At 41.2% G+C, this 22025-nt stretch overlaps 1 protein-coding gene across 1 annotated transcript in view; it reads left to right on the forward strand.

The window, feature by feature from the left end:
* ETV5 (ETS variant transcription factor 5) overlaps positions 1-21479 on the forward strand; it is a 58699-nt gene extending 37220 nt beyond the window's left edge. Inside the window, exons 8-13 of the mRNA XM_033087891.1 lie at positions 4278-4537; positions 6827-6886; positions 11159-11227; positions 11388-11557; positions 15955-16056; positions 18962-21479. Of these exons, the coding sequence (XP_032943782.1) occupies positions 4278-4537; positions 6827-6886; positions 11159-11227; positions 11388-11557; positions 15955-16056; positions 18962-19183 (883 nt within the window). The 3' untranslated portion in view covers positions 19184-21479. The remainder of the gene's footprint in view (positions 1-4277; positions 4538-6826; positions 6887-11158; positions 11228-11387; positions 11558-15954; positions 16057-18961) is intronic.
* The last annotated feature ends 546 nt before the right edge of the window (positions 21480-22025 follow it).

The following is a 22025-nucleotide window of genomic DNA, read 5'->3' on the forward strand; positions in this document are numbered from 1 at the left end:
TAAGTGGTAAAGATTGGATTTCAGCTGGGGATGTTCCAGCGTCACAGCCAGAGCCTCTTCTCTTACCCAGCTATGCTGCTTCTCTATTTTCTACCTTCCCTTAGCCTTAACGGAAATACTAAGTATGTGGTGTTGGATTCTTGGCTGGCTGTACGCATCACCACCTCTCAGCTGGCCTCTGAACCATCACTCCTTCACCTGGCACCCATAGCCACTGTGTAGCCTCTATTGAATCCACACTTCTTTCCTTTTTCCTTCAAGCATTGCGTTTACTCTGTGTGTTGGCAGCAAAAACCAAAAAGGAAATGCAGAAAAAGCATCTAACGGTTTTCATAACGTAAACCAAATGTTGTTAGCGTGGGTGAGCTCTTGGGAGGAGAGGCGCTATATAAATCTGACAAATAAATAAATAACTGGTTCTTTAAATAAACTGGCACTGAAAAAGCCTTAATCTGTAACCTATTGAATTTAGTCTCCCTCAGTAGTCAGTCTCTTTTTGCTCACCAACTGTGAGTTCACCACCGGCCTGAGCTCTGTTGGGATATGGGTGGGAGTGGAAGTGGGGAGGGGTTAGGAGGGTACCGGGGAAGAAGAGGTTTGTTAGGAAACAGACCACTCATCCATTGAAAATGACTGCCTGCCTCAGTAAACAAGAGGCATCTTTATCATAGCTGTATTATGTATACAACACATTCTTAGATACTTCAAAAGGATTTCAGACAGGGGAAGGGGGTTCAAATGAAGGTCAGTGAGTAAAGTTCACAGAATGTATTTTGAGGAGAAGGAAGGACTGAATTACTTTACTAATCTCTGCAAATAAAAGCCGTGACCAGGAGCAAGCTCTCAGTCTTTCTTCCAAATACGGGAGTTTTGTGAACTACGCTTACGATCCATCCCCTTTGCCACTTCCACTCCCTCAAAACAAACCAAGAGCGAACAATCCCAATGATAGAATCTGTCTGCAGATCCCAGGCCCCTAAGCTTCATGAATTCTTAAAGTTATCATGGGGGTTGCTGGCGGATGCCCATATGGAAGTACCCTTTCCTGGAGGGGCTGTACCAGGACAGCTCTAGAGTTTCATTCTGGAAGGTGAGAAGATGAGCCCCGAGAGGAAGTGGAAAGATTGGGCCTGCCAGCTGCAGGGTCTCTGGTTTCAGAACTGAGGGGTTTGTGCCATCTCGGAGCCATCAAAGGAAGTGATTTGTGGAGGTCACCTTTGAAGGTGCTAAGATGGTGACCGAGGGGAAAGGGAAAGAACAGTGTGCCCTTGTTACTGTTCCTTCCTGCTGGCATAAGGTTTGAGTACCTTATAAAAATAAAGCCTTAAGAATATCTTCATCTTTCTTTTCTGCCCACTTCTTCAAAATTTTCTTCAAAAATTCAGGTTTGCAGCCTGCTGCTGGTGCCTGTATTCTAAATGTCAAGCCTAACCCCAAGTTTCAGATTTACACTTCTTCAAAGACCATGGAAGGATTTCCTTAAATAACACCAACTTTGAAATCTCATTCCTGATGAAGTTCCACTGTAATGCATTTAGCGCACCAGTGAAAGAACCTCAGCCCACTGAGCCTTACATAGTTTATAAAACTTGTTTAATACATTGGCCAGGCAGATTCCGATGCTTTTGGTGTCTGGGATTAAAGGGTAAGTATATATACAATTGTTTGGTGATTTCATGTTATAAAATGACCTTAGGGTGCTGCTTTTGATAATAGAGTGGTGAAGACTCAGGGGAGCGAAGCTGTATACCCTGATCTAAACAGTGCTTTATCTGCACTCAACCTCTTCAGTTTCAGATTTTAAATCTTGATGTTCCAGAAATCTGTTGGCCACATGTTGCCACAGATTGATTCAAATCAAATTCAAGTTATTTGATTAAAGCTATTAATAGGATTCAAAGTAAAAGTAGAGAGTAAGACCTTCATATTACAGGATTATATTGTTGATTTTTTTTTTAAAAGTCATTGTAATTAGTTGTTCTAAAATCCTTCATTTTTTACCCGAACCTTGACTCATACTTTCAACCTGAGGGCATATATTCCCAAATGCTTTTCTTTAGCCACATAGATAAGTGCCTTATACATAGTTCATGGATTGAGGCCTCACGTTGAGGGTTACTGTCTCTAACTTCTACACTCATCCTCCTACTGTCTACCCCAGTCAGTGATTACAGCTGTGCCAGAAACCATGCTTTTGTAGACATGGTTTTATTTCGTCATTCCAGTAGCATTTAGATGGATATTGCATCCCCATGTTACAGAGGAGGAAACTGAAGCCAAGACAATGTTGCCCTCCATCACTTCTGTAGTAAGTGGTGTCACTTCAGGACCTCAGGTTTTCCCTTTTACTAACAGGGCAAGGGCAGTTGGCACGCCTCTGGATTTTTCTATAGCTAAAGGATGTTAATGATACTCGTTAAATTACAATAACAAAGGCTTTTTTAGTCTATCTTATTATAAAATAATGCGTATTTGTTATTAAACTGTAGATAAGCAACAAAAGAAAATCACCTAAAATCATAACCATCCAAAGATAAGCAATGTGAACATTTAGGTGCAAATCTTTCCAGGATTTTATATGACACCCTAAATACTTTTTTTATTTTTGCAAAAATTTGATGCTCTTTGTACTCTTTCGCATCCTGCCTTAATAAATTGAAAATACTTTTGTATGTCCATACATATTTGCATATTATATCATATTTGATGGTTCCTTTCAACTGAATGGCTATATGACGACATTCTTAGCCACTTTCCCTGTTAGACATTTGCATTGGTGACGATCTTTTGTAGTTATATCTAATCATATCTATGATTTCAGTGTTTTTTATGTGCCAGACAGATTTGTTAACTGACTGGTCATCCTCTAAGTGATCAGGAAAAACGATTTCTTTATGTAGTACTTTTTTTTATTACTAATGAAGTTAAACTCTGTTTATGTATGACCATTAACATTTCTTCTTTAATGATTTTCCCAATTTATGTCCTTTGCCCAGTTTTCTGTTGGGATGTTCATCTTTTATTGATTTTTTAAAGCCCTTTATGTCAACATTATCAACAATTGCTATGTTTGTTAGAGATTTTTTCTCCCCCCGTTTGTTTAATTTGGGGATTTATTTCTAGTATTTTCTAACTGTTACAGATTTTTTTTCCTGGCTGTTTGTTGTTTTTCTTTAGGTTTTGTTTCTGGAGTTTTTTGACTTATTAGAAATTTATACAAGGAGGCATATCCATATTTACCTTGATAATTTCTACTGTTGGTTTGATGTATATAAAGGTTTCTTTCTCCAAGATTACATGTTTTCATATATATATATTTACTGTACTATTATGACTTCACATTAAATCTTTAATCCATGTGAAATTTATTTAGGCATGTGGTATAAAACGGGTCTAACTCCCCACCACCCTGACACACACAATTGATTTGAAATGCCTACCTTAACAAGTAGTAAATTTTGAAATATACTTGACAGTTTTTGACTTTCCATTCAATTCTTTTGATAATGTTTATCTTTCATTTCTTATATTGATGTTTTAATTATTGTGGCTTTATAATGTTTGTCAATAGCTAATGGATCATTATTTTCAAAAATTATTTAATATTTTAAATAAAGTTTAGAATCATTTTGTCAAGTTGGTTGGGAAGGCATTGCTTTTATAAAAATAATTTTCAGTGAATCAACTGTTTCAAAGTCTTAAATATTTTCTCTTTATTTAGATCTTCTCTCTTTTCCTCAGAAAACAGGTTTACTGTTTTATTCTTACATGGTGTAGACGTTTCCTGATTATTTGTAGGGGTTTTATATTTTTTATTGTTATTATAAAAAATTTTTTAAACTACATTTTTTTAAACTACATTTCCTAACTGATTAATTTGTACTTTTTGGTCTTTAAAAATTAGTTCTATCTACAGTGAGAGAATGAATGAACTAGTGAACAAATATATATGTACATGTTAGGGCTGTTTGCAAGTAATTAGTTTATACAGATAATAATCTGACCCAACCATATAGATAGACTGTGTATGAAATAAACATGCATGGAAAATAAGAGGCTACCATGTCATTGCTTTGATTGTTTTTTTGCCAGTACTGACTGAAGAGGTTTGAAATGTATGACATAATTTTGGAAAGAAGATAAAATGTCCAAAAATAAATATTAATATGTACTTTGCAAATAATTCCATTAATCTGAACATCTAATCCTCAGTGCTAACTTATAGTAGGTATTCATCATGTTTGTAGTTAAACAGTATAACTACTTTCTTCTTGCAGATTTCAGAGACAACTGTCTGAACCCTGCCACCCCTTCCCTCCTCAGTCAGGAGTTCCTGGAGATAATCGCCCTAGTTACCACCGGCAAATGTCAGAACCTATTGTCCCTGCAGCTCCCCCACCCCCTCAGGGATTCAAGCAAGAATACCATGACCCCCTCTATGAACATGGGGTCCCAGGCATGCCAGGCCCCCCAGCACATGGGTTCCAGTCACCAATGGGAATCAAGCAGGAGCCCCGGGATTACTGCGTTGATTCAGGTTAGTATGAATATATGCCATTCTTTTCTTCTTTCTCTTATTCATCTATCTAGTTGTTATTGAGTGTCTTCCATGTGCAGGCCTTTGGAGAATAATTTTATAGAATTTGCTCTCAAAAAATTTAGGAGCTAGTAAAGCAGACATGTTTATGCGTAACTGAGTACAAAACAGAAAAGCCAACCAAATGGTAGGAAGTGCAGTAGGCATTCAAAAGTGGTGCAGAGTACACCTCTGAGGCCACGTGTGAAGAATTGCTAGGGTCCAATCTGGGTGACACCCTGTTTAAGACCTATTACCTTAGGGCACTGGACACAGGAAATATTAGTTCTGCATTTTAGTTCTGCCCTAGTTCTGTGGCTTTCTTTTTGAAGACATCAGACCCCTAAACTTTCAATATGAGTATAAGGAAGAGAGTTCCAACGTAGGGTGGGATTTTTCTATTCTTGAAATGAATGGTGTTCTTAGAAAGCACCTGGATGCCCTAGCTGTGTATGGTTCTGGGTATGCCATGGAAAAGGCTGTTCTGTTGGTTGCTTCGTGGGATTCGCTCATCTGTTGCAGTGCTTTCATCTGGGAGCATTGCTGTGTCCTTCAGCGGCTGCTGGTGTACCCAGGAAGAGGTAGAGCACGTTAGGGCGCCTGTTATGTGGTTACGGGATGCTCTTGTCTGCTACAGTTGTCTCTGAACTAAAGCATATCAAGAGTTTAAGCTATACTTGGGGACTCCTTTCCCTCCCCCGCCCCCACACTCACTCACTGACTGTATCTTATAGGCCAGGCCTATTAAGTGAGATCCTTAGGGAAAAGGAGAGTTGGGATTTTGTAGCTTGCAGTTAGAAACTGTTTCCTCCTTTTCAGTTTCCCTTCTTTCAGAAATGACTTAAAACTTTTTCACTCTTTTCTTGCGGTTGGTGCTGGAGGAATTTGAGGGTGGTGGGTAGGTTTTCAGCCTTCCCCAGACATGCTTTTCTTGAAGACCCTGCGGAGGCGTAGGGCGATATGTACTTCAATGGCCTTTGCAAATGGAATAGGGCATAGAATTTGCTCTTGACCTTCTGTGTGATAATACATAGATTGCTCAGTTCAGGCAGGAATTGGTTATGGGAAAGGCTGGGGAGATAGGCAGAAGGGAGACATCTGTTGCTTTATGATAGAAAAATTACCAAGTATAAGTATTGATAGCTTGTAAAATTTCCACTGGCATTCCTCCTGAAGGTTTTGATGTATTTTTCTCAGGAGCAGGCATAACCAGCATTTTTCCTTTGAGGATGACATTTAATCTGTTCTGACGTGTTTTTCACTCCACCCTACTCCATTAAAGCAAGACACCCAGCAGATGTTACTATAGCTCTAATTCTTTGATCTGAGTGGTATTCCTGGGGTAAAGGCTTGTCCCACATGGGCACAACTCAACTCACTGTCTTTTCTTTCAGTGGACACCTTGATAACATGATCCCTGAAGAAGAGATTGCTTGAGCCTGGGTTTCATTCTAACAGTTCCAGCATGGTGAAAATGTACTTGCTAAACTGCAGTCCCCGACTCCTGCCAGTTCTTGTCCTAACTTCATAGCTTCAAATCCCCTAATCTCTATAACCTAAAAATACCCTCACCTCTTGCAGCAGAATTGGATGTGACCGTCAACTGTAAAGGAGAGCAAATTGGGAAAGATCTAAAGCGATATTCCTCCCCCTCCTAACGCCACAATCTTTATAGGCAGAAGGCCAAGTTTGGCCTTTTAAAAGCCAATTTCTTCTTCTACCGCATTGCCCCGAAAATAAGACTTAACTGGAAAATAAGCCCTAGCATGATTTTCAGGATGCTCGTAATATAAAATAAGCCCTACCGTATTTCCCCGAAAATAAGACCAGGTCTTACATTAATTTTTGCTCCAAAAGACGCACTAGGGCTTATTTTGTATTATGAGCATCCTGAAAGATCATGCCAGTGCTTATTTTCCGGTTAGGTCTTATTTTCGGGGAAACATGGTATTAATTCTCTCACCAGGTTTAGTGTTAACTAATTTCTAAAATGAGTAAGTGATGAGAGTGAGGCATCATTTATTTCCTCCCAGTTCTCTTGATTAGGAGTCCTACTTTCAGATGGTGGGTTATAGTGTTTTCTATGTTGCTTATTGGGGTGGTACCTTTTTCCCAGGACAAGAGCAAAAAATGACCTTGGAGCAGGAGAAGGTTCAGGAGCTTTATCGCAGAGCTGCAGTTCAACTGATAATACTGATTCAACTGCAGAAACCAGTGATGAGAGTGTGTATGTCTGTGTTTCTCTTTCAGAAGTGCCTAACTGCCAGTCATCCTACATGAGAGGGGGCTATTTCTCCAGCAGCCATGAAGGTAAGTAGCTTTAAAAAATAATAATAATATTTAAGGACACTTCAAACTGCTGTTTCCAGGCTAAGATTTGAAATCCTAGGTTGACTCTTCCTTAGCTCATGAATATGAGAGCTAATTGATCATAACCTTCAGTTTACACACTGTACTTTACACTTTCAGTACTTTACACACAGGGTTTGAGGTACGCTCCTGAACACTGAGAGCTGCCACCATTTTCAGTAGTAATGACCCTGACTTTTAAGAGTTCACATGGTAACGTGAAGGAAAAATGAACCAACCTCAGTTCCACGTTCCCACACAAGGAGGTTATACAGCTATATATAACACTGATGACCTATACTGGGTCTTAGGAATTGTGTCACGACTTCAGATGGTAGGTTCAGGACTTCTCTTCTGAACATTGAAACAGGGAAGGCTTTTCTTCTTAGAACAGCTTCCCCAGAAATGTCTTACTTTTTGTCACATTCATCTCCATAAATGATCTAGAGCAATGTGATTTCCCCAAACCTATGGCCTGAGCTTCACCTGGGACTTGTTAGAAATGCTCCTTCTCAGGACACACCCCAGACCTACTGAATCAGAAACGCACTGTTTTAACCAGCCAGTAACCTGATGGACATTCAAGTTTAATAACTACTACAGAGTAGAAAGTCTCAGCTTTGGCTACACATGAGAATCACCTGGGGAGCTTTTAAATCTTTGGTGTCCAGGCTTTACCCAGAAAAGTGAAATGAGAAGTTCTGGGGTGGGACCCAAGAGTTAGTAGTTGTTAAAGTTCCCCAGGATTCCACAGCGAATGCACAGCGATTCCAATGTGCGTCCAAAATTGGTAACCATGGTTCTCTAGAGTTTTTAGAGGAAGGTGGAAAGAACCATAAAACAGCATTATGAAGCATTGACTGGTTTTTGTAAGTAATTGGTTCTCGAGTGGTTTCAATGAGTAGCTGCTTCCTGCTGACTTGGTTAGAGGGGAGACCAAGTGTTGCTTCACTGGGCACCTGGGGATATTCTGAGTGTCCAGCCCTGGGAAGGAAGGGCTATCTACTGGACCTCTGACTGTGAGTGGCACAACTGTTTGGGACTCTCTTCTAGGTTGCTCTCTACAGGAGCAATTGATGTCTACAGCAGGGAAACTAGGAAGGAGTGGGGGAAGAGAGGGAGGAAAACATTTTGCATAATTACAACATTTAGAAAGGAGCATGCTCTTAAAGGAAATATTTTTAGTCTGGCATTTGACCCCTGGGCTGCTTACTACACACAGGCTATCCAGCAAGTTTGTCTTCTTTTTCCCCACTCTCTCCCATTCTTTTCCCTGCCTCCACACACGTTAAAGAAGTTCGTTTCAAAGAGACCTGCATTCTTAATTGCCCTAAATTACCCTGCCATGGTTTTTCTCTACTTCTTATACCTGCTTGACCACAGATGCCTGGGAAACAGTGAAATAAGCGTTTCTGATTGACATCTGTGATTGCTAAGATAGCCATCCTGCCTTAGCGTTCACCTGGAATCTTTACATGCTGTTTTGAATCTTTGATTTCTACTACGCTCATACAGGCCCTTCCTTCCTGCCAAATCACTCTTTATTTGAGTGATTAGATGTGGCCACAACTGATAATAACTGCTGGTACAAATTCAACTGACTTAATTTCACTTAAAGCAACAGCATCTTCCAGATGTTTTAGAGAACCACATGTGGCAATGACTAGAAACCACAAAATAACACCAAAACGATACTCAGGGGCACGACTTCATCTGATTAATTTGAAAAACAAACCTAAAATGTAATCTACATTTACATATTTTCCCTATATACTCTGAATGTATTATCCTTACCTTACAGCAAGGGTGTCCCAACTGCGGCCCGCGGGCCAACTGTGGCCCATGATCCATTGTTAATTGGCCCGCAGCAAATTCCAAAAATAGATTTAGTTTACTTAAATAAACCAATACGTACTTCACCTCGAGTGAGTGGCCCGGCTGTTTGTGCATTTTACCGCATATGGCCCTTGGTGAAAACCGTTGAAAAAAGTTTGGACACCCCTGCCTTAGAGGAAGAAAAGCTCTAAAAATAACTTGGCAAGGTTAACAGGTGTGTGAACTTTGAAGTAGTACACTTACAATGACTTTATAATAAGGCCATCAGAACATCACTGGAGTTATCAAAATCAGTATGGACAGTTGGGAAATAAGTAGCTTCCTGATAACCAAGGCAAGAGGCGTGAAGCATGACGGATTGTGCAGTTCTCATTGATAATACAAAGTGTAACAGTGTGTTATGGAAGTCAGTTTTCTAGTACCAAAATTGGAAATAAATTTGTTGGAGTCACTGAATCCCTGACTGAAAAGTTAGAACTGTATTCTTAAATCTTTTTTTAATGGCGACTACTAATGAGCTGCTCTCATATTTATTCAAGTATTTATTAAGCACTTATAATATACCAGGTGCTATGAGGATACTAAAATATTCAGGAAATTGTCCTTATCCTCATGGAATTTAGAATCCATGACAGTGATATAAGATAAAGCTCTTACATCATCCAGTTTATTTCTTAATAGTACTTAGCCCAATGTACAATTAACTACCTTAATTTTTTTAAACTATCATTTATTGCACGCTTATCTACCAGGAGCTATTCTTGGCAGTCTGGTGTAAAGATAAATAGATCCATGGAACAGAATATATATTAACTCATTAAATTCTTACCACAACTCTATAACGTAGGAATTAGTCTTGAAATGAGGAAACTTGAGCACAGAGAAATTAATTAACTTGTTCAAGGTCACACAGCTAATCTAGGTCCATTAGTCTGGCTCCAGGGTGCACACTCTTTAATGTTCTGTATTACACCATGTCTCATTTCTTTTTTTCCCTCTTTATTACCTCCTCCAGTTGGGATGCAAGCAAGTCCCAAGTCTGTTTCTTCTCATTATCTACCTCCTTCTAGCACAGTTTCTGGCATAAATGTTTATTGGGCCTAAATAATAAGTAAATACCAATAAAATATACATCCTTTGATGTAGTTAAGCGGAGAAATAGTGCTTGGGGCTGAGAAAACAAAAATGAGTAATACAAACCTCAAAACAATCGCAGTTTCCTTTAAGTTGGGCAGTGTTTTCCCAGTCCCAGGCCTCTTAAAAGTGGTGCTGGTCCTGCCAAGAACTTGATCTGGGCTGATTGTGCAGAAAGAACAGCAGGTTGTTTCTTGGCACCTTTACCTGTAGACTTCTCAAGTCATAGCACATCCCTCTCAAAATCTATTGAAGGCCCTTCACTGCAGAGTGGCTTCCCCTCCCTATCCCCTCTGCATACCCAACAGGCACACATACACCTGTACTGCACAGCCCGATGAGTGGTTTACCATCCAGGAGAAGTGTGCTGGTGCAGGAGAGCGCGGAGTGCTCACCCCGAAAGCAGGCTGTGGTCCCCATCAAGCCTGTCTGTTACCTGGCTTGGATTTGAACTGCTGGTCTTGTTAGGGTGCCCGGTGACATGGTGGTCAGCGCTGAATGTATATGAAGGGTTCAAGGACTGAGAACGCTGGGCCACCGTTCTTGACCCCTTTCCCTTTTGGCCCTTGCTCCCTTTCATTTCCACTTAACGTGTTGTTGAATCAGTCAGTTCCCCTTTCTTACCTCTGATTTATCTATTGCTAGAAAGTCGCTTCATATTCCTTCCACCACCTGGTGATTGTAACTCCATCTTGCTTTTAAATTTACTGCTTGTCACAGTTCTCTACAGGCCCAAGTCTTTACTCATTTTGGCTACCTTCTCTACCCTCCAAGCTCTTTCATAATTGAATGAGGTATGTGGGCAGCCTGGACGAGTAGGAAATGTTGAAATTAATATTCGCTAAAAGGAAAAAAAGGGTGAGAGTATGTACAGGTGAACCAAATCCACGCAGCTAGGCCGACTGAAATAGATGAGATGTCTTTTCAGATAGAAAGGCTTAGTCCCAGCAACACTGATCCATGCAGACCTCATAAGCAAGATATGAAGAAACTTAGCTGGTGACTCAGTGCTTCCCTGCAGTCTTAGCTCTCATAGCAAGAATTGATGCCGCTCTGACCGAGGCTCAGGTGATTCCGTCAGAACACGAACGCCTAAGTCCTTCTGAAGTCCCCCAAAATTCAGCCTGCCATAGATACAGCAGTTACTAGGGCGTAGGACTTGAAATGGAAGAATCCCATTTTAGTTCTTAAATCCAGAGTTTTAGTAGAACACAGAGAGAATTTGTTAAACAACATAGTCTTTCTTTTTAAATTCTCCTTCAGGTTTTTCATATGAAAAAGATCCCCGGTTGTACTTCGATGACACTTGTGTTGTTCCCGAGAGACTGGAAGGTAAGGAGCCCTATCCAGTTCGTTGCTAAGCAGGAAGTTTGGAGATGTCAGAGTTTCTCTGTCAGTCTCGTTCGCACCAAATTGGTGTGAACTCTTTTTTGCCCAAGTACCTGAGAAACTTCAGACTAAAGTATTGCATTTGTATCTTCGTCCCCAACAGGCAAAGTCAAACAAGAACCCACCATGTATCGGGAGGGCCCTCCTTACCAGAGGCGAGGTTCTCTTCAGTTGTGGCAGTTCCTGGTCACTCTTCTTGATGACCCAGCCAACGCCCACTTCATTGCCTGGACAGGCCGAGGCATGGAGTTCAAGCTGATAGAACCCGAGGAGGTGAGCACTGGAAGCCGGACGCAAATGACTTTTCTATTTGTTGATGCTGATGGTGATGTTTGTTCTTGTTTAGTTCTCCACGGAGGCTTTTTACTGTTAAATATGCTCTCCTTATTCAGATTGTGGCCTGGCCATTGGGCTTGGCAGTGCCCTTCCTACTAATAGGACAGTTTACAGTTCGTGGATAGGTGGGGTTCTCCACTGTAGAATATATAAAAAGTATTAGTAACATTTCTGCAAAATCTGGGGAGTGAGGCTGTCAAGACTTACATCCAAATAGGGTCTGTTTTCCCTCTTGGAAAGTCTTTTTCCAAGTGTTGTTTCAGTGGTAAACTTGTTTCAGTGTCAACTCTCATGTCATAGCCTATATCTGAGACTACGGGAAGTATGACACTTTGGTAATATATTACAGAATGCGATTAGCCCATTGTGTATTTCAAATGACTCTAACCTAAAGAAATAAAATTATCAGAGACAGGTCAATCTTAGGAGCTTCGATTTTCTTTAAGTATATTATTATGTTCCATCACAATAGTTGAGAGATGACACAGACCTTCATTATTTTGTTAATAGAGAAAGAAACATTGTTGACATTGTTTCTGTCTGTTTACCCAGAACTATTGACAGAAAGGCCTGTGGACAGAACCAGTACCATTACTTCAATGGAGAAGACAAATCATGGAGCCATTCAGACAAATCATTGATTTTTTATTTCTCTTTGATTTAGAATCTAGAGAGATTATAAATAGAAAAGAAATGATGGCCCTACAAATCTGACATATGCTTCTTTTAGTAGTGTGTACTTAGGCATTTTATGTTAAACCAACAGAGCAAAAGGTATCTTTGGGTTACGTGTAATTGAAAAGGGAACATTACTCTTGGATGACACTTGAGCAACAACTGCAGTTTTACATGTTGTTCCATTAATTCCAGGGCTCATGTTAGCACACCAAGGGCCTAAGTTGGTATGAGGGTTAACAGCAGGAGGTAACAACCTGGCATTTGGTTTGGAAGAAGAAAATGGCCTGAAAGTTAAGATGAGAAAAAGAGAATATGCGGCTTGCAAACGTAAGAAGAATCTTGACTGGTAGGAGAATAAGGAAGGCTTCACTAAGGGCAGTTATGAAAGAGGGTATACGTGTGGTATTCCCTATTGTGTAGCATTCACAAAAATGCAAATACGTCAACATCTCATATTGTAAACAGTTTCTGTCAAGACTCAGTCTACCTTCATTGCCAGAGTTTGGGACCGCTGTTGTGTTTTTCTAAAGGTTTCTTTTTGGCTAAGTCATGCAGCAATGGAGCTACGTTTTAGGCTCGCAGCCATACTGGAGAGCCATCTGCCCCACATTCTTTTCCTCAGAACATGGCCTGGTTTATGTGAGGCTTGAGAAAAGCATGTCGCCTAAACTCTCTGAGGCTTTTTGAAAGTAAATCTGTCATGTGGGCAGCCCTTATTGATTTATCCTGTTTCACAAACAGGAGCTTTTATTACTTTATTGCCACTGCCTCGGGCCTAAGCACAGGCTGTACAGCTGCAGGTAAACCTGGTTATGACTCTTTGTAAAGCTGTTATTGAATCTTCTGCTCTCCTACCAGTAGTAAAGAAAATGATGAACAGATGGCAAAGGGCCCCTGCTTTCTTACTTAATAAAGAAACTAATATTAATCCAGAATGATCATAAATGCCAAGCTTCCAAGTCACGTGAGAGGCCTGTGGTGGCCTTGAGAATCCCTCGGCTGATTGGACAGCCTTATTTCTTCAGGAAGTACTTCTTTCCACCCCACCTTGAAATCCCCACGCATTCCGTGAACTCTGAATGTTCCATTCTCTTAACCTAGCACTAGGTCTGTTCCCTCTGTGCACTTTAGCCCCAGGACATGCAGCATTTGTTGTGTTCCCCGTCCCCACCCCCCACTCTACTCCTTGTGGGCCCCTCTCTTGTTAATGTCAAGAAGATACCAACTCCTCGAAAAGCTGTAAGAAGTTGTCACGGGGGAGCTTGAAGGGTGAAGTGGAGGAGGAAGCTGTTTGGGACGTAATTGTAGGCAGCTGTGTGGCTGAGTAGTGCACTCTGGGTAATTATCCATAATATCCATTACACTGTGCATGGAAATTGTGGTTTTAGAACTGCGTTTTGGCAGGCCCCCTAATCAAATGTCTTTTGATAGTCATCCAGCTTAGCACCCTCTCAATTATGACTGACTCGGCTTTAATCTGGAGCCATTTTCACTGTGAATCTGCATTAATGAATATTTTGGGGGTAGGGTTGTTTGTTGAACATGTGGCAGATAACTGATGCCATGGGGAGGTGTAAAAGGATGGGCTGCAGAAAAAGCCGCTCCCTCTGCTAGCTGTGGCTGCTTTCTCTTGAAAAGGGAGGAAAAGATATGTGGATTTTTTTTTTTTTAACTCCTTCAGCCACCGTACTCAAGATGCATGCTATCAAAGTAACGACTGAGAAAGATGAAAGGAAGAAAGAGCTGGTAACAAGCTATTGCCTGCTCCCTCACCCCAGAAATGCGGCAGCCCTCATTTCCAGCTGCTCTGCAGTTGTGCTGCATTATGCATTTCTGTAGAAGGAGCAGCCCTGCTGATGGCTACTAAATCACAGGGCCCTGGCCCAAGAGGACGAGTTAGTAACTATGGCTACCACAGCTGCTTTGAAAGTCTGTGCATATTACAAAACCTCTCTCCAGTGAGCTATTGAGTGTAAACAAGTGACAGCAAAGAGAGGTTGTGGCTGAAGTGGAAGAATATTCAAGAATTGTTTTCCACCCCTGAATGTAGTAAAATGATGAGGCTGGGCTTCCTTTAAGGTTCCCTGCCTAAGGTAGCTGACAGTGGTTCGAGTATCATTGTATACTCTCACTTCTTTTGAACAGGGGAGAAGGACATATATTGGTTTAGAAAGTTTCTCTTTATATCACTACTTCCATTAAAATGTTCATCTTCTCTAACCAGGATGTAACTTGGGGTTAATTTTGCCTTTTTGGCTTTTTTCAAAGATAGAGTTGAATGGATGCAATATGGAGAAAGGAGACCCAGGGACATTGTCTGTGCTATAGGAACATGAAGCCAAAGAGTGGAAATGTAACTTTCACACTGTTTCTTGCAAAGTGGAATCATGGCTGTTGAATTATTCTAATGTAATTAGGGCAAGTGCATTCTTCCTTATTTATCAGATCATTTCTGGTATTTATTAAAGGTCATTTTAGAATCCTGAATTCAAATGTTGCTTTCATTATGCCCAAATATGTAGGAAATATTAGGTTGGTGCAAAAGTAACTGGTTTTTGCAATTTTAACCTTTTAAACCGTGACTATTTTTGTACCAACCTAATACTATACGTGAAATGCTATTATATGATCGACTTTTCTACTTGCAGTCGCTCTACCTCCCAGTTCATGTTTAACATTTGTTTTTTTAAAGATCAAAGGAATGTAGTTATTTTGTTTTATTAAAAAGTTTCCAAAACTGGACTAAAATGTTCAAAACATGACGCCGGGTTTGCATACATTTAAATTTAAAGACCTCTGAGAAGACTCATGTATCCAGGGTTGTTATTCTCCCACCTCGACAGTCATCCTTATAAGTAGGATTTGGGCTGTTCAGATACTTGAGAACAGAAATTGCATGGCTGTCTCGATAATTGGGTAAACTGTCCTAGGACGTTTTCTGGCTATAAGGTTTCTTCCCCTGAAGCTCCAATTCCATGCTCCCAGCACTGCACCTCAGATGGACTGGGTGGGTATAATGCATTTCAGAACTATTTGGGAAACCCTGTTAATTTTTCATTAAGTGGATAATGCTGCTACATGTTTTAATGTCCATTCTGCAGGTCTGCTGGGAGTAGGGGATTGGATGGCAGCAGGCTGAAATGATCTGATTCCTCCTTACTCCATGAGCTGCAATAAGTAAACATCTCCCAGCCCCTCTCCAATCTTATTAGAATTGAACTTTTGCTCTGCTGGCCCATTAGCAACTCACTAGTGTGTTTCTAATGTTTCAGGAATGACCATTCTAATTATTCCTTATTGACTGCTACAGAAACCATAGCACTTAATGGCAACATGTTAATGGTCTGTGGGTATTGGTCAATAATTCATACGTGGAGAAACAGTAGAGAGCCTGCTTCCTCTGGGACATTAGCCAAGCCCTCTGCAATCTTACAGTACTAGGATTCTTCCACCCCTAGGTCTCACCTCTTAGCATTTGTGACTGAATCATCACCTTTGTTGAATGTTTGGTCTTGAGGGAATTAAATGCTTTTCCTTCCAGGTCAAGGAATGGAGCACTGACCAGAGCAGTCAGGTAACAGAACTAGCTCTCCTGAGATTGGGAGAAAGCCACTAGGCCCAGGGAATGAGTTTCTATTGCTTTCATGTCTCTGCAGGTTGCTCGGCGTTGGGGCATCCAGAAGAACCGGCCAGCCATGAACTATGACAAGCTCAGCCGTTCCCTACGCTATTACTATGAAAAGGGCATCATGCAGAAGGTGAGCAATTACAAGAGATACTTACACCACTCTGACCACTTGCAAAGAAAATTGGCAAGGGCTTCTGTAAAAACTGTTTATAATGGCTGAATGGAGAAGATATTAGCCTCATAAGTGATTCTGTGGTAGGAAAAAATCTTGGAAAAACAAACTTAAGAATCAAATGAGACGTAAAGGACACCTGTAATGCCCTTGGGTAAGTGTGAAAGTCAGAGGTTGTGTGTTGAACACATCATAGGACAATTAGATTCCTCTGCTTTACTTCAAATGCCACTTAGGCCAACTATTACATCCATGAAGGAGCACGGGACCGAATCGACTTGAAGTTTTCCATCCCCACAAGAGCTTCATTGACATCTTTCATTGGTAGAACACCTAGACCTTCAAATGTGTTGGTTTAATACTCTCAAAAGTGTTAGAGGAGTAAGAAAATCTTCTCTTTCAGAACTTGTAGAAACTGGAACTCAAGTTTCTACAAGTTTTTAAAAACTCAAGTTTTTAAAAACCCAACATTTGTAAAATGGCAGCAGAATCACTTGGTAGCAGATTGCAGAATAAAGGATAAAGTGTATTTTGAGGAAGACAGTAGAAAGTCCTTATTAGGATAGGTGGTGGAGGACCCCAATCTTAAAATCCAGTGGATAGGTAAATGGCAAATCTTGGCTTGGTCTTTCTTAGCCACCCGATTTTACGCTGTATCCAGATTCTAGCGTTTACACATTTAGGCGGTCTACGTGGTAGTGGCCGCCAAGATGCACTTGGCAGAAATGTATGGTTATTGCTGCTGAGAACTTGTCTAAGCTAAAGCCAGGTTGATCTTTCTCCTAGGCAGGTGATAATGTGACCCTATATTCCTCTTACTACCTTAAAAAATATTAAACAGCTTTTCATGGATGGTCTTCTGGATACAGTCCCAACTTCTAAGGCTGTTTCCAGTTTGGGCACCATCTAACTCCCTTTTCCTCACTCTTAGTTGATTACTTTCACTAGCATAGCCTTAATGAATATGGTATTTCTTTCTCTTAATGAATATGGTATTTATTTACCAGAGAGTACATACCACATTCATATAAGTTACCAAACTACAAAATGAAAAAACACCTATTAAACTACCATCCTATTGGAGAACTAGAACATTCCTAATACCTTCATTACCTGGCAGGCTTCTGCTTGTTTCCTGTCTCAGTAATCACCTTTTCACTCCAAGAATCTGAAGTCCTCAGGCTGAGGTACATAGTCCCGTTTTCTGCTTCTGTTAGCACCTGCACTTCTCTCGATCACTGCCCTTCCCTTCTCTCTGTATTTTAATTCCTCCGTTAGTGTCAGTGTCCATTACTCACAAGAGTGTGAGTTCCTTTGGGGCAGAACTGAGGGTTTAACTTTAGTACTTGGCAGAGGTAATAAATACTCTAGGACGGGTGTCACCTCCTACACTACCGCCCCCCCCCCTTTTTTTATAAGGTATAATTCGGTGGTTTTTAATGTATTCACAGAGTTGTGCAACCATCACCACAATCAGTTTTAGAACATTTTATCACCCCAAAAAGAAACCTGAATCCATTAGCAGTCATTTCCAATTTTCCCCGAAACCCCTCCACCCTTTAATGTTAATATTATTAGGTGGAATATTAAATTTAGGAAGGAGACCCAATATTCCTTTACTTTTCCCAACTCTGAATGTAACCAAGACACGGTGACTTGAGCTAAGAGCAATGAGCTGTCCCTATGGCTAGTTCTTAAGTTTTCTAATGAAGTAGAAGAGAAGTTTATTTCTGAGAATAAAATAGGCAAAGAGTACAGGAAGGCACAAGAATGAGGCTCGGACAGGCTCATCTCCCAACACTCCCGTGTCTTTAGCTGTATGCTGTGAAGAAAGTCGCTTCACCTCTCAAAGCCTCTACTTCCAATAAAAATGTAGACAATGATCCCTGCTCTAATCTCCTGAGGTAATATATGTGAAAATGTCCCGGAAAAAAATAATGTGCTATCCAATGTAAGGGATCATTGTGTTATATTCATTATAGGACCTGTGAGTATCTTAAAAAGAGGATTTTAAAATCACAACAGAATGACTGAAGGGCAGGGTTAAAGTCAACGTCTTGAATTTCTGAGTCTGAAATGTTTATTTTACCAGTCATTTTAGCCACTTGCCCGCTCCCCTCTGCATTGCCCGAGCAAAGCTGATGATCGGGTTTGATTTGCAGTGGCATGTGTCTTCTTGTACTTGCGAAGCAGCCAGCAGAGAATGGGTTCCCGGTGACCTAGATTGCTCGTCAGCTATATCATGAGGCCTTTTGATAATCAAGGCCTGTCGGTGCTAATAATATTATAATGCATAAAATCCATATAAGGCAGTTACCAGTTCCTCAGTGTAACAGAACCATGGAATGAGTAACTTAAAACTGCAGGTAAGCCAAGAAGCGATTCCACTTGGCTTTGGAACAAACTTAAAATTTCCACATAGGCTCTCTGATCAGATTCCTAAGCCCTTCAGAAATAACAAAGCTGTACTGTGAAGACTTGTACAACTTCGGAGGTGACTGAAACCGTGGCCTAGCTTCAGCACTGTACCTTTCAATCCTTACACCTTCTCATAACACCAGGCCCCAGCCTCAGCATACCCGTTCTTTCTAAGACAGTGAGTATTTTCTGCTAAAAGAGCCTATCTAGTATGAATTTGAAATTCAGATATCTCAACTGCTGAACTGTTGTCAACAAAAACACTTGGCAGGTAACAGGTCCCTAAGATTTATTAAAATAAATCTGAAGGATTTGGATAGTCACTTCTAGTGAACCTCTTTTGGTCCCTGGAGGACTTGGTGACTTACAAATGTCTCATTGTTCTTCCTTTGGTCCTCACCATGCGCTGTTCCAGCCAGGCCTCATTAGGTGTTTTCTCGCTTAGGTGGCCGGGGAGCGATACGTCTACAAGTTTGTCTGTGACCCAGATGCCCTTTTCTCCATGGCCTTCCCTGACAACCAGCGTCCGTTCTTGAAAGCAGAGTCCGAGTGCCACCTCAGTGAGGAGGATACCCTGCCACTGACCCACTTTGAAGACAACTCTGCGTACCTCCTGGACATGGATCGCTGCAGTGGCCTTCCCTATGCCGAAGGCTTCGCTTACTAAGTTTCTGAGTGGCTGAGCAGCCAAAGCCTAGCGTTAGCAGTTCCCATTCAGGCAAACGAGGGCAGTGGTTTTGTTTGTGTTTTTGGCTGTTCCTAAAGCTTGCCCTTTGAGTATTATCTGGAGAACCCAAGCTGTCTCTGGATTGGCACCCTTACAGACAGATACCTTTGCTGGAGAGTGGGAACAGGGAGGGGCAGAAAACCACCAAAAGGCTGGTGCCTCAGCTCTGATCCTGACAAGGTTTCTGGGAAGAGATTGCAGTGGAGCCTCCTTCTCGTGGACGACACGTGCAAAGCAATACCTTGTTCAGGTTAGTACTCACAAACCAGGACAGAGTGTGTGACAATCTGCATTGATCATGGACTACTAAATACCTTTACATAGAAGGGCTCTGATTTGCACAATTTACTGAAAAAGAAATCACAAACCCATACGACAGTAGGTAGGCCAAGTTGGGGAGGCTCAAACCATGAAGGGTTAAAAATATCTTAAAATTCAGAGAGCTCATCTAGCTCAATCTGAAATGTTTCCCCTTGGTCTAGAAAGAAGGGGGGAAAGTCAGAACAGCTGTTACCCACTTGATGGTTCTCAAATAATAAACCATTGCTACTCTTTGGAACCTTCTGGCCATATGGTCACCAAGTAGAACAAGCCCCCTTTCTCTTCCCAGTCACATGGCTGTGTGCGGATGGCTTTAATTTTAGGAGAAGGGTGATTAACACTTTTGACAGTATTTTGTTTTGCTTTGATTCGGGGGATTGTTTTGTTTTGGTGGTTGTTTTGGAAAAACAGTTTATAAACTGATTTTTGTAGTTTTGGTATTTAAAGCAAAAAAAACAAACCTTTCGGTAACTGCACTGTGTCCTTAGACAGGGCAGTGCCAACTTATGAAGACGCTGCAGCTTGAAAGGGGCTGTGTGGGGGCTTCCCCGTAGCCGTATACAAGCCCGCTTTACTGCCTGCTTTGTGCTTTCTGCACCAGACAGCCTGACGGAACTTTGCACCTGAGTTGTACATTGTTGAGGTGTGCAGGGCAGCCTGGACACACCACTTAGATTCTATGTGTATACTTCCCATGGTCTCTAACACGCCCTCTCTGGAAAGCAGATGTACATAATACATGTCATGTCCATTTGAAACCTGGTCACCTGGTGGGAACCCTGGGGATTCTTCCCCAGGTATGACTGATGACAATTTCTGTTTCATCAGTTTGCTTTGTTTCCCTTTTTCTTTAATTCTTGGACTTTAAACCCTGCATATGATTCAGTAGAGTTTGAGACATACATGTGACACCAACAGGTAAAAACAGTGCTAGCATTTTAGTTTCCTGCCACCTTTAAAAAAAAAAAAAAGTTTATCTGATTGCTGTATTATATTGAAAATGTTTTAAACAACCCAGCTAACGCTATGTGGACATTGAGTTAAAAGTAGAGGAAAAGTTACTAGAAAGTGGTAGTACCTTGCTGCCTGCTCCCCAGGACACTTAGCACATTGGGAATAACTGTGTGTGTCTTCAGACGTGAAGGACAGTGCTGGCTTGGGGAGGGTAAGACACGGGCTTCGAATTCTTTTTCTATTGTGGAGCACTCCATAGTCTCAGAAGCCCCCCTTATGACCTGCCATTTGTGAAGAGGTTCACCGGGCTAGAGGGTGTATTTGATAGCTGCGGAAACACAAGGTTTTCCTCTATTGGAAGCTAATTAGCCCACACAGGTATTGAACCTGTAGCTTGGGCCTTAATTAGCATTGTACTCTAATCAAAGGACTCTTTTTCAAACCATATTTATAGCTTTCTAACCTACACATAGTCTATACATAGATGCATATTTTATCCCCAGCTGGCTAGAGATTTATTTGTTGTAAATGTTGTATAGGATTTGTTTTTCCTTTTTTTACTTATCCTAGTTTGGGTTTGGGGATTGGTTTTGTTGTTGTTGTTGGGTTTTTGTTTTGTTTTTTAATGGATTTATGCTATCTTAGCAAGAATGAAAAGAATCCTGTGTGTAGCCTGAGCTCCCCCTCCCTGCTGTAACTCCGTGGCCTGTGCTGTGTGTCACGGGACATACATGGCGGCATCACCGTTGCATTTCCATCGGACTCATGCACCTCCCGGACGGTTTTGGTTTTTGGTTTTGTTTTGCTTCTTTTCCAGAGTGTGGAAAGTCTACAGTGCAGAAAGGCTTTAGCCTGCCAGTTGATTTGAAATACTTACCCTGTGCAGGGCCGTATGCATCCTGCCAAGCTGCATTTATTCTGTACTGTGTACAATAAAGAAGTTTGCTTTCAGTTTACCAAGTGTCTGAAACCCGCCTCTTTCTTGCCCTCACTGATCTAGTTTTAAAGCAAGCAGAAGCCACCTTTTTCTCTCTCCCCTTCACCCTCCCACTGTCTCTCAGCTGTTGAGCCTTAGCAATGGACCATGGAGTTGAGTGTCATGTAGGGAACTGATGCCTGGAAATAAATGGGCACAGCTACTCTTTGGTCTCACCTCTTAAACTCTGGCTGAAAATGATCCAAAGGAGTAGGAGGCAGAGAGGTCCTTTTTCCAGCCGGTGGTGAACTGAGACCACCCCATCCCCTTGAGCCCCCCTACTTGCCACCACTTAGTAACTATTTTTTAACAGATAGTTCATGTTTGGGCCTTGGGTTGTGTGAAAAGATTACTAGCCAGGCTAGGAACTGGAGTTCCAGAATGATTCTAGCTCGGCCCCTTAGATGGATACTTTGAAAACCAATAAGAACTGAAGAAGGCCATTTATTTTTTTAATTTTCCCCCAACAAGTTTTGATCTTAAGTAAAATAGTTGGTCCCTTGAAAACAACAACAGCAAAAACTTAGGAAG

Source organism: Rhinolophus ferrumequinum, chromosome 2 (assembly GCF_004115265.2).
Source record: "Rhinolophus ferrumequinum isolate MPI-CBG mRhiFer1 chromosome 2, mRhiFer1_v1.p, whole genome shotgun sequence".
NCBI lineage: Eukaryota > Metazoa > Chordata > Mammalia > Chiroptera > Rhinolophidae > Rhinolophus > Rhinolophus ferrumequinum.